At 34.1% G+C, this 14,085-nt stretch overlaps 1 protein-coding gene across 4 annotated transcripts in view; it reads right to left on the reverse strand.

The window, feature by feature from the left end:
* PHKB (phosphorylase kinase regulatory subunit beta) overlaps nt 1-14,085 on the reverse strand; it is a gene marked incomplete at both ends in the record, with an annotated part of 230,434 nt that overhangs the window by 97,866 nt on the left and 118,483 nt on the right. For all 4 annotated transcript variants that reach the window (XM_084257797.1, XM_084257798.1, XM_084257796.1 and 1 more), the window contains 3 exons: nt 8,977-9,135; nt 11,396-11,473; nt 13,887-13,944. In XM_084257797.1, coding sequence (XP_084113923.1) covers nt 8,977-9,135; nt 11,396-11,473; nt 13,887-13,944 — 295 coding nt within the window. The remainder of the gene's footprint in view (nt 1-8,976; nt 9,136-11,395; nt 11,474-13,886; nt 13,945-14,085) is intronic.

Genomic DNA, 14,085 nt, shown 5'->3' on the forward strand with positions numbered 1-14,085 from the left:
TCCCAGGAGTGCAAAGTTGGCCATATCTATGCAAATTTAGTGAGCAGACTCTCTGATCAAGCAGCTGCACATCCTGAAGTTACCTTAGTTATGTTCAGAAGTGTGAAAGTTAATTGAATATTAAAAAAAGGAACCCAACTTCTCCTCAAGTAACTCAACACACTTTATTTTATAGCTCTTAAGCTATGAAAATGTGCTCATTTCATTTTTATCTTCACTTCTGCACTGGTCATGCAAAAGCAACAGCATGCTGAGTTTTGTACAAACCCTCTTGTGCACAGTATTTACTTAAAAAAATTGTACCTCATTTTTTCCAGAGCTTTTTAGGTGCAGCTCTTAGGCAGTGAATAATTCTGAAAAACAGAGCAGGGACTTAAATACAAAAATGCTTGTATATTTCTATGCTGCTTTGGGTATGTTTCTCTTTATAATTCTACTGTGGGGTAACTTCAGGTATGTGTGTAATGTTATCCAATAGACAAAATCCCCAAAGATATTCATAATAAAAGCGCTATTAATAACAGAATAACAAGGAAAAGGAGGAGCAACGGAAGCCACAGAAGCCAGGACAGTCTCTGCAGCAGCAGCTACAGGAACTAACCCAGTGCTCACTACATTCCTGGCTTGTTTACACACGTCACATGTATTAATTCATTAATCTTACAAGAACCTTCTCATTTTATAGATGACAAAATGGAGGTGATGTGTGGCTAAGCAACTTATACTCAGCTAGTCAATGACAGAGCTAAGAATCAAACACTGGTAGACCCTCTCTGGAGTCTGGGTGCTTAATCACATATGAATCTTGCCCCTTTAGAACATGGAAATTCTACACAACACAGAAAGATATCGGGAGCAAAAAAAAAAAGCAACTTAGGTCTTGGTGTGTTGTATTTTCCTATCCAAGTCAGGGAGCATATTGCAAAACATTCTTCTCTCTCTGAAAAAATATACTTTTGCAAAATTTGAACCAAAATGATATAGACGTAATTATGGCAAATATAGACATATAACTTTCATTAATATCAGTTTAGCTTATGATGTAGGGTTGATTAGTGCACTGATATTCTAAATAGCAGCAAATTATTTCCCGATCTCATTTGTCTGATCATTGAGTTGTGAAAAAATTTCCACTACCAATAAGCATTTTACATAATTAATGTTTCACTGTCATTCTAGAGAAATGAAATTCTATCTTTATTATTTTCTTATTTATAAATTATGGCAAATAAAGAAATCTCATATCCTTGGAAAGCACAAATGCAGATCTTTTGAAATTGTTAGGAATCACATTAAGTAAATCTTTTTTTTTTTAAAGATTTTACTTATTTATTTATACAAGCACTGGGTACAGTCAGAAGCGCAGGAGAGTGAGAGAATTCACCAGAGACAGAGCGGGAGCAGCTCAGGCAGACTGACAGAAGTACATTACTGAGGGGAGCAGTGGGCACGGCAGGAGAAGTCTGCGCACCATGTGGGACCCTTGCCAGGGGCCGGGGATATAACGGGCACTGCAGAGGCTGCAGGGCAGCTTCGCAGCCCAGTGCTCAACCGCTGCGCCACCGGGGAGGCCCAATTTTTTTTAAGATTTATTTATTTTATTTATATAAGCACTGGGTACAGTCAGAAGCGGGGAAGGGTGAGAGAATACACCAAAGCCAGAGCGGGGAACAGAACAGGCAGACCGATGAAATACACTGCTGAGGGGAGCAGCGGGTACAGCAGGAGGGGTCTGCGCGCCATGTGGGACCCTCGCCGGCGGCAGGGGATCGGAACCAGCGCTGCAGAGGCTGTAGGCAGCTTCGCAGCCCAGAGCTCAACTGCTGCGCCACTAGGGGAGACCCCATTAAGTAAATCTTTTGAAAAAGCTTATTTCTTTGCATTTCCTTCTCATTTTTCTCATTTACCACACATGTGTATCTAGTTTCATGATGCAGCCCATACTCAGTACTCCCCACAACCCAAGAGGCTCTCCTCACAGCTTCCCCCACCACCAGCACAGCACCTGGCATCAGGTAGGCATGCAAGGCACTTACCAAACAAAATAAGGAATTGGTCAATTAACTAATTTGGACAAATTAATTGCCATAATCATTGAATTCCATAATGCTGAAATTGACAAATACCTTAAAAGGTCAATTAATAGATTTTGTTTTACACTGCATTGATTTTTATCATTCAGAAAACAATCAAACAAAACAAAACAAAAAAAAAACCAGAGTTCCTTACTGTGACAATTCTATGGCACTTGTTTTCTGGTAAATAATGACAAGCCTGCAAAGATTTACACTTGACCACCAGGGAATATTGAAATGAAAATAAAAGAAGCATAAAGGAACAATGGCTTTCTACATTTCACAAAACAGTACCAAACCTCACAGACAATAAAGCTTTTATATAAATAAGAGACAGGTTAGTTTCATTAATATTTGCATTTTTATGGCAAAAAGATTTATGAAATATACCCTAGGTTTACCTCAAACAATAACTGTTGAGGGTAAAAAGAATATATTCAGAAGAGTTTTTGTTTCTTCAGTGCAATGAAAATTTAAAGAAAATTTAACAGAACAAGTGAGTTTTTTTAATCAGGACACCAAAATTACATAGTACACACTAACATGAGTTCAGTAGATAATCCCTGGGGCAAAATTATGTGCTTCAAAGTCAAACTGATTTTCAGCTGCAGCAACACATATAAGCAATACATGTATTAAACACATAAGCAATACATGTATTTTCATATAAGCAACACATATAAGCAATATGTGTATTTTCTTTGTGGAGAAAAAGAGATTGTAGATCCTAAACCTCATATGATACACCAGAAAATTCATACACATACATATATATTAACTGATATATATTTAACTCAATTAAAAGGGACAGAATATCTAAAATGAAACTTAAACTCCATGGTAAAATTTAAAGAAAAAACAATGGGAATATATAAAGATTTCAAATTTCATCATCAAGAAACAGCAGAAGAAAAGTTTAGAAGTGAACTAGTAAAATCACAGAAAAAATATATAAATGACTACAAAACATTCATGCAGAGTAATACGAGAAACTATTAAAACCAAGGTTAAGTAGACATAGTTAAATAGACAAGGTTAACTGGACAATTCACAGGGGATACAGAAGTGACTAAGAAGAATGTTTTTAACAAGCATGGGAATGCAAATAGTATATAATTATTACCTTATTATTAGGTTAGCAAAGTTTTTGTCTTTAATGAGCATATTTAATGCTACTACAGTTACAGGTAACATAATCACCCTGAAGACTTCTGAACAAAGCAATAAACTCTCAGTGATGAGTTATGTGACCTTGGGCAGTTGCTAATCTCTTTTGAGTTTCGCTTATGACATAAAGTACCCATCTCATAGAGAAGTTAGGAGAATTACTTAGGAAAATATTTGTAATGGTCTGAGTAAATTTTAAGGCACATATTAGTAGTATCCATTGGAAAAGTCAGAACACTCTGTATGAAGAGTGTTCAGATTCTAGGTATCACTGCTTTCATATTCAATATTACCAATATATTTGAGGGTAGGACTGCACAATTTTTATATGTTTGCTACGCTTAGTATCAATTTATCTAGAAATTCTAATTTTAAGAAATTCAGTCATTTATGCAATAAGGTGGAGGAAGAAAATTCTAAGTGAAAACATGGACATAATACTGTATTACATGTGTTCTCAAGATGGTTTTAGTGCCTGCTGGACCCCCCACTTTAAGTCACTGGCAATGACATGGATGCCATAAAAAAAGTAATTAAAGTGCTCAGAAATCAATGTCTTTCTGCTTGAAGTTTCCTGAAGTGTTAACAGGAAATCTCTTAGCAACCACAATGTAGAATTTTACCTGTACACTTATCTGTTCACTTTATCTTTAACTGATCAGTAACAAAGCCTTGTGTTATACTGAGTAAGGAATTCACTGTATCTGAAGTCAACAGATAGGTGAAAATCAAGACTTCCATTTTTCACATCCTCATGCAACTAGGAGGCAATGATCATACTTTCCAGGCTCCATCAGTGGCCTGGAGGTCAACTGGGTAAGAAATAGCATGAATATAATCAAATGCAAATGGATTTCTCTTAGTTACAAACACTGGAATTAGGAGATAGTATATATAAAATAACTAGGCTACCAGCAGAGGGACAGGAATATTTCCTATGTTGTCACATTTGAGTAGGTCTCTACAAGCAGCAGCTGAATCACTGAGTGAATGAATGGTTTAGTAGCAGCAAGGGAAGCATTTTCTTCCTGTGATGAGTTTTGCAGCAAAGGGAGTATCTGCAAGGAGGGCCCAGGAGCATCCCGAGCTGCCTGGTTAACAAGAGCTATGATACATTTTTACTAAAATACTATCTCTTAAACTGTGCTTGAGAGAGGGAGGGAGGATAGAAGGCCAGGAAGCAGAAGTATTTAAGTATGTATTTGCCCCATAGTATATATACTTCATGTGTATTTTCTCATCAGTTAATGCTTATAACAAAAAAAGAAAGAAAGAAAGAAATTAATGGCCATGGAAGTTAAGAAAATTCTTCAAGTATAAGTAGTATGTGGTAGAACTGGTATCAGTGTAGTTTTTTTTAGGATTTATTTATTTTATGCATACAAGAGCTGGGTACAGGCCAGAAATGGCGGGGGGGGGGGGGCAGCGCTGAAAGTATTCACCAGAGACAGAGTTGGGAGTAGAACAGGCAGACTGACCAAAATACATTACTGAGAGGAACAGCGGGCGAGACAGGAGAGGGTTTCTTGTGGGTTTCTCTCTGGCTGGCCAGGGATTGAACTCGTGCTACAAAGGCTGTGGATTGCTTCATAGTGCAGTGCTTAACCCCTTGCACCACCAGGGAGGCCCCAAACAGTGTAGTTTTTAAAGTTCATAACCCACAAACTTGATCTTTTCAGTACAGTCCAAGAAAAATGAAAAAAAGAGAAAGAGAAACTGCGGAAGGAGGAAATAGAGGAAGAAGATGATAGGAAAATAAACTTTATCCTGTACTTAAAATTTGCCAGGTGCTAAAAATTATTTAAAATGTAGTTTTTACTGGCAAATAAACTCCAAACAATGACAGACCAAAGAATGACAGGGAGTCAGAAATTCAAGTTAGGACCTTTATATGTGGATAGTATTTTGGCTACTTAAAAGTACTTCTATATCTATTTTATCATGTTAAAAGTCTCTTATCAGCATTCCTAAGATAATAGATAGTACCCATCCCCAAAAGAAAAATATCCCTTTGTGAAAGTCAAGAAAAAAAAATTGAATATTCTGGAAGTTTGAATGCAAGAAAGAGAAACGTAATTAAAATTGCTCAATAATTCAAGTTTAATCAAAATACTACCTTGTTTTAATGCTTTGTTTGTGAATAATGTTCTCAAATTATCCATCCTGAAAAAATTTTTTCATTCACAACTGATATTTAAGGATCTGAGATCTTATGGTGGTACCTGAATGGAGGACATCACTGTGAATGTCCACTGTACAGGCGAAGGCAAGAATATGTCATCTATATGGAAAAGACAAGTTAATGTCTAGAAATCAGAATTTTTTTTAGAGATAAACAAATGTTATGCTAATTTCTCTTATAAAATGTTAAGTAAGAAAATATGTTAAAGTTAAGTATTGGCTTTGTGGAAATAGCAAAGTTAATAATAACCTTACATTACATTTCTCTAATTTTCTTAACCCAGAAAAATTTCAATCCAAAGATCATGATTTTCAAGTGATTTTTAAGTGATAAATATTTTTTTAACATTATTTTTGCCAAGAACTCAAAGAAGGCACACTACTTTCTATAGACTAATCATAACTTACATGGATAGCTTTCTAAACTTCCAAATTAAATAACAATCAAGGGTATAACTAATAATCATTTTATTCTAAAATAAGTCAAAAGTTTTACCTTAAAATGTCTTACCTCGTTTAAAATAAACATTTTTAAATTTATTTACCTATTTTAATACAAACACTTATTTACTAAAAGTCAAAATTTTCTAAATTAAAAAAAATTGTGAGTACTAATTATTTTCTAAGAACACAGTAGAGAGCGCAGATCCTGGTCCAGGAAACCATATACACAACATTTCTTCCTCAAATAATGGAATAAAAGTCATTTAGGTTTGTTGTATCATTTTTCACTAAGGTATACATAAAATAAAATACAGTATTCTTACTAGACTTCACCAGATACAAATTGCACTGAATTAGCAAAAGACATAATAATTTAAAGATTTGCTGTTCTATTATTTGCATGTAACTGTGTATCTATGACTAGCTGCCCACAAATTGCTATCAAGCAGATATCCAACTGTTCCTTTAATGAATAAATAAGACTTTGTAAATGTGATGTCTGGAATCTTAATAACACCCATAGAAGTTTGACAGTTCTTGGGGGACGTGTACTACAGTTTAGAGCAACTAAATGAATCAGTCTTTTGAGATGGTATGCACCTTTACCAGCCATTGTTAGCCAGATGACACACAGCTTGGGTCTGAGTACTCATGCCTAAGCAGCATCTCCTTTTTAAGTGGGAAAAAAATATATGTGGTACACTATCTGCATGTTCTTTTTCCACAAATGTAGCAAGGAAAAGAGGGATTGATTCATTCTTTGAAGACTCATTCCTCTTCCTTTGAGTCATAAAATAGAGATGAAGGCATGACCTGTACTATTTCTATTCACCCTGGTCTTAACATAAGAAAATGCTAACTATATTCAAAATCTGTGTACATTCAAAACATTTATTTTGGAGTAAAAAAGCTCTAATGCTTTTTTCATTGGCTGTCAATGTTTGTTTTCAATTTTTTTTTTGAAGCTCAACATGCTTATGTAGATTACCATTAATTCTATGTTCCCAATTCATTAGTCTTCTTACTTTTATCCAAAGACTTAGCTCAAATAGGATTCTTTCTAGCAGTATCAATCTGAGGCTGAATATGCCAAAAAAAAAAAAAACCCAAAAAAACCCAGAATGGAGAAGATTTAGATCTCAATTTCCAGACCCCAAGTATCAGTTTTCAGACTCAGAATCACAGAAAAATTTCATCATGCACATATATAATTTCCAAGTGTAGTATATGGAAATGTATAATTCTGACATTATAATTGTTGTCCTTAGGTAGGTCAACTACTCCTCCATAAAATCTGTTTTATTTAACTATTTATTTTATTTATTTGAGTGCGGTATTAACAAGGTTTCTTTGAACCCATGCTAGTGAGTGGGAAATAAGTTTCTAACCAGAGATAACCTTTCCAACTTGACTTGATTTTAAGAAAGCGTGCTCTCTTGTTCGTTCGCTCTTTCTCTCTCACTTTATACATATATATGTATATAAATGAAAACCTAAAAGCAAAATCTATATAAATAATATCACCTACTTATCAAAAAGATATCCCTTTAAAAGAAGAAAATTTTTATACAGATTCTCAAATTAGAATTTAAATATACATGAAGATCAAGAAAATACAATTGAGAAGCAAAGAGGAAACAGTATTAACTTACTTTCTCTTTTTTGATTAATTTCTGTCTGGATTTATATATCATTATGTAAATCTTGAATTGAAAATATGGATTTCAAAATAGTCTTACATATTGAAATGTAAAAAAAGATCCAAAGATGATTACTCTTACAGCACAAACTTAGCATTTATATAGTAATACAAAAACAATAACAGAATTTCATACAGAAAGCAGGTGTTTTAGTGTGGGTACAATATTTATAAGCAGTCTGTTTCTTAATCTGTCATAAAGGAAGTTTTACTCAAATATGATAGCTTTTTTTAATACACCTATCACATATGCAACCATTGTTTCTTTTTATTTTATTTATGTATTTACTTTTGAGAAGAACAGGGGTGTAGGCCAGAAGTATAAGGGGGTGAGAGAATTCACCAGAGACAGAGTGGGGAGCAGAACAGGCAGATTTACTGAAATACACTGATAAGGGGAACAGCAGGTGAGACAGGATAACCCATGTGTGCCATTTGTGGGTTAGCTTTCTGGCTGGGGATTGAACTCGACCATAGTGGTAATAGTGCTGAAACTAAACCCCTCGTCCACCAGGGAGGCTCCCCTATGATAGCTTTCTTTAATCAAAATGTAATAATACATGAAATTTTAGCAAGGAATAGTACAGAAAGATGTACAATGCTTTTTCTGGGTTCATCAAATTACCTTTAAATTCAACATGTCCAACAAGTAATGTTACTCAGTTGAAATTTTAAGAGAAACTGAAAACTAATTCTTGACAGAATTATGAGTAATAGTCTCATTAATCCTCTAGTTTACTGAATAAATTGTAAATATGTATTTATTGCAAAGAAAATTTTGAGGCAACCAGATAACCAATTCCCTTTGGTAAAACAATGACAAAGTGTGACTATCATAATAAATCAGAATTTTATTACACAACCTAAATGTAACTCAAAGTTCCCATGGCCATCTGCAAGAATGTATACACTGAGCTGAATGCTGCCACTTAAATTATCATAATGCTACCATACCTATTTTACTTTTATTTTTGTTTTTAAGATTCATTTATTTATACATGCAGGAACTGGGGTACAGGCTAGAGGTATGTAGGGTGAGAGGATTCACCAGAGACTGAGTGGGGAGCAAAATAGGCAGAATGACTGAAATACACTGCTGAGTCTGTGGGTCATATCCCTAGCCAGAGATAGAACTCATGCTGCAGTGGCTGCAGATTGCTTCACAGTGCTGTGTCCAAACCCGCTGCGCCACCAGGGAAGCCCTATTGTACTTTCTTCCCAGAAATTGTCCATCATCATTCAGTGAAATAGACTTGATAATTTACCTTCACATACTAAGAAACACCCCCCCCCCACCAAGACCTCCTAGCAGCATGAAACACCACCCAAATCCAAGAAAAAATGTCAGCATAGACATACTTATTTCTAATGACTTGATAAGGGAAAAAAATTCCCTACCTCTCCACTTACCTAAGAGTTTTGCAATGATATACAGAGCTTGTCCCCAAAGAAACAGTTTTCCATCACGGCCACAGTTGCTAGGAAATCGCTTTTGACTACCAGGGTTTCTTTTTTCATATTCTACAAAATCAGCTGGCACATAATAGTACTTTGGTATGACAGGGTAACCTGTGGAATTTAAAAATAAATATTAAAAAATCTATGAAATCAGCATCATCATCCAATTTTCCCAGAAAGAGAAAGGAGGTAACAGATTTGATAGGCTAGAAAAAACTGGGTATTTTGATTCCTTTCAAAAATTGCCAGTGGAACATGTTGAAAAATCTTGATTTTAAAACACTTATTTGACAGCGTATATTCTACTTTAGCCAACACTGTGTACATAGTCTTCTTTAACAATATTTAATTTTAACACCCTTAATTGAATCAACAAATACATAGTGTGCAAATATTTAGAACCATTAGAGAAGCTATTTTATTTTAATTTTTAAAGATTTATTTATTTACGCATACAAGAACTGGGGTACAGGCCAGAGGTATGGGGGTGAGAGGACTCACCAGAGACAGTGGGGAACAGAACAGGCAGACAGACTGAAACACACTGTTGAGGGGAGCAGTGGGCAAGGCAGGAGAGGTCTTCTTCGCCATTTGGGTCACCTTCCTGGCCAGGGATCAAACTCGTGCTGCAGTGGTTGCAGACAGCTTCATAGTCTGAGACTTATCCCCTTGCACTACCAGGGAGGCCCCTAGAGAAGCTATTTTATTAGGACTAGTCTATGGAAGCTTTACAAGTGAGAAATTGTAATCTTAAGGGAAGCACTATGACCCTGAAACACTGCTTAAAGCAAAGAAATCTTCATTTTAAACATTAAGCCCGTTATCTACCATTCAATATCAATGAGGAGAAAAATCCATCTTTCCCTGTGGTCCAATCATTTAAAAATATAGCTTGGTAGACATAATAAATTATTATTTAAAGATAAGAATATTTGTGGATGACATAAGATGGGGCAACATTCTACAAGAGTGCTACAGAAGACCTCTTACAATTTCAGCCCAGAATAAACTCAATTTTCCTATCAATATTGTACAGATTTACCTAAAATTTCATTCTGTCTTCATGCATCAATCAACAGTGATATTTGTGTCCATAATCAGTAAAACAAACAAACAAACAAACAAAAGTCTATGATGTATAAAGAAAAGTTTGAACAGCACTCTCTGAACATGACAAAGTCTAAAGTATGGTACACAAAACTACCACTTCCATGCAGCAATGACATACCACTACATATAACAAGACTGGATGCATGGAAATTCTAATAGTACATTCATTACAACATTTATTATTACATCATATTTCACACTGGACAAGTGATTATTCAGAGCCTACAATCATAAATAACTGCTTTAAAAAATTAATACCTATTTGGAACTCAATGTTTATCTATATACATGTCACTACTTTAACATTAAATTCTGTTTTTACAAATACTTCCAAACTCCCACAATATCTGGAAATTTTCTGGAATTCTTTTGAGAATTAATTTTTATTATACAGAAAAATCAGTTATGTTCTTTTACGATCCCTGCTGGTATTTAACTGAAATCAAAATACTCTTATTCATGAAACTTGATCTTCTGGCCATTTATAAAATATTCAGTCTATCCTCAAAGATATTTCAGCACCACCACGGATAGATAAAATAACATTTTAAAAGTCTTAGAAGCAATGTCAGAGAGGAGCCAGATGTTATTGGCAATGGTAGCACCTTTAGGCTGTCCAGAGCCTTATAGGAGGAGGTGACACTCATATGAATACAGCATTTCTAGGGACCTGGATAAAACTCAGTCACTTCATATTACTGTCACAACACACAGGGAAAAAGTTATATAGTAGGCTACAAATTGGAGAATCTCTGTCAACTTGACAAACTATTTTGTAATTATTATTGCCATCAACACCCTGAATTTATCTCTGTCTTGACTAATGGATTCCTCTTATAAAAAGCAATTTTGGGGGCCTCCTTGGTGGCACAAGGGGTTAAGCACAGCACTGTGAAGCTATCCACAGCCTCTGCAGCATGAGTCCGATCCTGGCTGACCAGGGAGCTACCCACATGGTTCAGCAGACATTTCCTGTCTTGCCCGCTGCTCCCCTCAGCAGTGTATTTCAGTCAGCCTCCCTGTTCTGCTCCCCACACTGTCTCTGGTGAATCCTCTCACCCCCTGAACCTCTGGCCTGAATCCTAGTTCTTGTATGCATAAATAAATCTTTAAAAAAAACATTTCTTTCTAATTCATTTGAGACCCTATTCATTTTTTTCATGAGTTAGTCTGTTTAAAAAAAAATCACCTATACATTTCAAAACAGCATAAAGGAAATACCAGTAGGGAGAATTTCTTGGGGAAAAAAATTCAACTATACCTTCTGTGGTCTGATGCAGTACTGGAGTCAGAAGATCCTGATAATCCTTTACTTGTTTCGGATTGCCTCTAAAAACTCCTAAAATGTAAAATACACAATCCAATAGCAGCTGAACTCAAAAGCATCAGAGAACTTAGAAAATTTTAACTTAGAAAAATCTATTTGTAAATGCCCAGTTGAAATATTTTGGTAATTTTCTATGAAAATGATAAAAATAGAATGTAAAAGCTAATGCAATGTGGTATTTTTCCAGGAAATTGATTTTAGAAGGTCATGTTATAAACCCAAAGAGTCAAGCAAAACATTGTTGGAATTTATCAATTATTTAGTTAAAGTTACAAGTTATAATATCAACCCACACAAAGCGGTGGCCCTCCTTTACACTAATTAGTAAGCACTGGAAAAGGAAACACAGAAAACCATCCCATCTGCAATAGCACCAAAACAATAAAAGAGTTAGGATAAATTTAACCAAGGGAAGTAAAAGATCTGTACAACAGAAATTATAAGACTTCAAAGAAAGAAACTGAAGAAGACACAGACAAAAAAATTCTGCATTTGTAGATTAGAAGAATTAATATTGCTAAGATGGTCACACCACCCAAAATTATCTACAGATTCAATGCAATCCTTATCAAAATAACAAAGTCATGCTTCACAGAAATTGAACAATCTAAAATTTTGCGTGGAACCAAAAATATCCCAAATAGCCAAAACAATACTGAGAAAAAAGAACAGTCAGAGTTACCACACTTAAATATATATATATTTAACAACAGAACAAAACAGAGAGCCCAAAATTAAATCTGGACACATAAGGTCAACTAAAATTTGACAAGGGAGCTAAGAACACCCAATGTGGGAAGGAAAATCTCTTCAAAAACAATTCAGGGAAAACTAGAAAAACAAATAAATACAGTACAATGAAATTAGACCCCTATATCATATCATTTACAAAAATGAACTTAAAATGAATAAAATAATTAAATACATGATACCATAAAACTCCTAGAAGACAACATAGAAGTTTATCTTAGCAATGAATTTTTGGACATGAAGCCAAGAGCACAAACAAAAAAGCATAAATAAACAATGGAACTACATCAAACTCCAAAGCTTCAGAAACAACAAGATGAGATTTTTGTAAAACATATATCAGATAAGAGGTTAATATCCAATATATATAAAGAACTAATACAACATAATAACAAAAACAAGCAATCCAATTCAAAATGAGTAGAAGAACTAAATATTTTTCTAAAAAGATTATCAAAATGGGCAACAAGCATATAAAAGATGTTTAACATCACTTATCACCAAGGAAATGGAAATCAAAACCACAATGAGCAATCACTTCACACCTGTCAAGACAGCTATCATTAAGGAGACAAAATACAACAGGTGCTGGTGAGGATATGGTAAAAAGGTCATCATTTTACACTGCTGGGGAGAGTGTAAATTAATCCAACCACTATGGAAAGCAGTATAGAGTACCTCAAAAAAATGAAAAATAGATCTATCATACCATCTCTGAGAATACACACAAAAGAAATGAAAATGTGACCTCAATGAGATTTACGAATACTTTGTTTACCCCATCATCCATAATAGCCAAGATACAGAAACAACCCAAATTTCTATCAATGGATGGTGTATAAAGATGCTTTCTATACAAACTGGAATATTAATCATCAGTGAGAAAGAAAGCTTTTCTGCCATTTGCAGCAACATGGATGGAACATGAGCACATTATGCTCAAGTGAGATAAGTCAGACAAAGGAAGACAAGTACTAAATGATATCACTTATATGTGGAATTTTAAAAAGTCAAGCTTATATTTAGAAAAAAAAATAGACAGTAAAATGGTCATTACCAGGGAGGGGGGCTTGGTAAAATAAGGTTGGTGGTATTTAAGGTTGCAAAGTTGTAATGAATAGCAATAAGTCATGGGGATCTAATGCATAGTGTATTATATAATATAATATATAATTAATTTAATATTATGCTATAATGATACAATGTGGTATTGTATTAATGGCAATTATGTTATAATATAGATACATCAAAGCAAAAGTTGTATAATTTAAATTATAAAATGTAACATAAACGTATCAAATTAAAAAAGGTCATGTTAGTATTTATAGTTGAAAACTGAATTTTAGTTAATATTTCTCTATTCTTAAGTAAAAATGTTAATAGATATTTATAATGTCACAGATTATAATAGTCATGATTTCTATTCATAAAAATTTTTCTTTGCAAATATGAAAATACATTTGTATCATTTTTAAAAATACTTGAAAGCATATTTAAAGTCTTTAAATGATAGAACATTCACTCAGAGAACAGACAAGCATATAAAAACACAGAGCAGTTAATATCATTGAAATGCAGTATATTTTGCCAGCTAAAAGGAGTCATATTTTATTTCTGCTCTTCCTTAAACCATTTATATTCTATAACTTAAGTTTCAGGGGAAAAGTCCACTTACCATCTATCATCATGTAAAGAAAAAATATAGGAAATTCACATTCAATGCCATCAAATAGCTAAAATGGAAAATAAAATATTAAAAACCTCACAATTAATTATTAATTAGAACAATTATATTTAGGACATACATAAAATATTTATAATAACAATGTTGGACAGATTTTATATATTTAATTATACTTCAAAATGTTCAGAAC

Source organism: Talpa europaea, assembly GCF_964194135.1.
Source record: "Talpa europaea genome assembly, chromosome: 16".
In the NCBI taxonomy this organism is placed as follows: domain Eukaryota; kingdom Metazoa; phylum Chordata; class Mammalia; order Eulipotyphla; family Talpidae; genus Talpa; species Talpa europaea.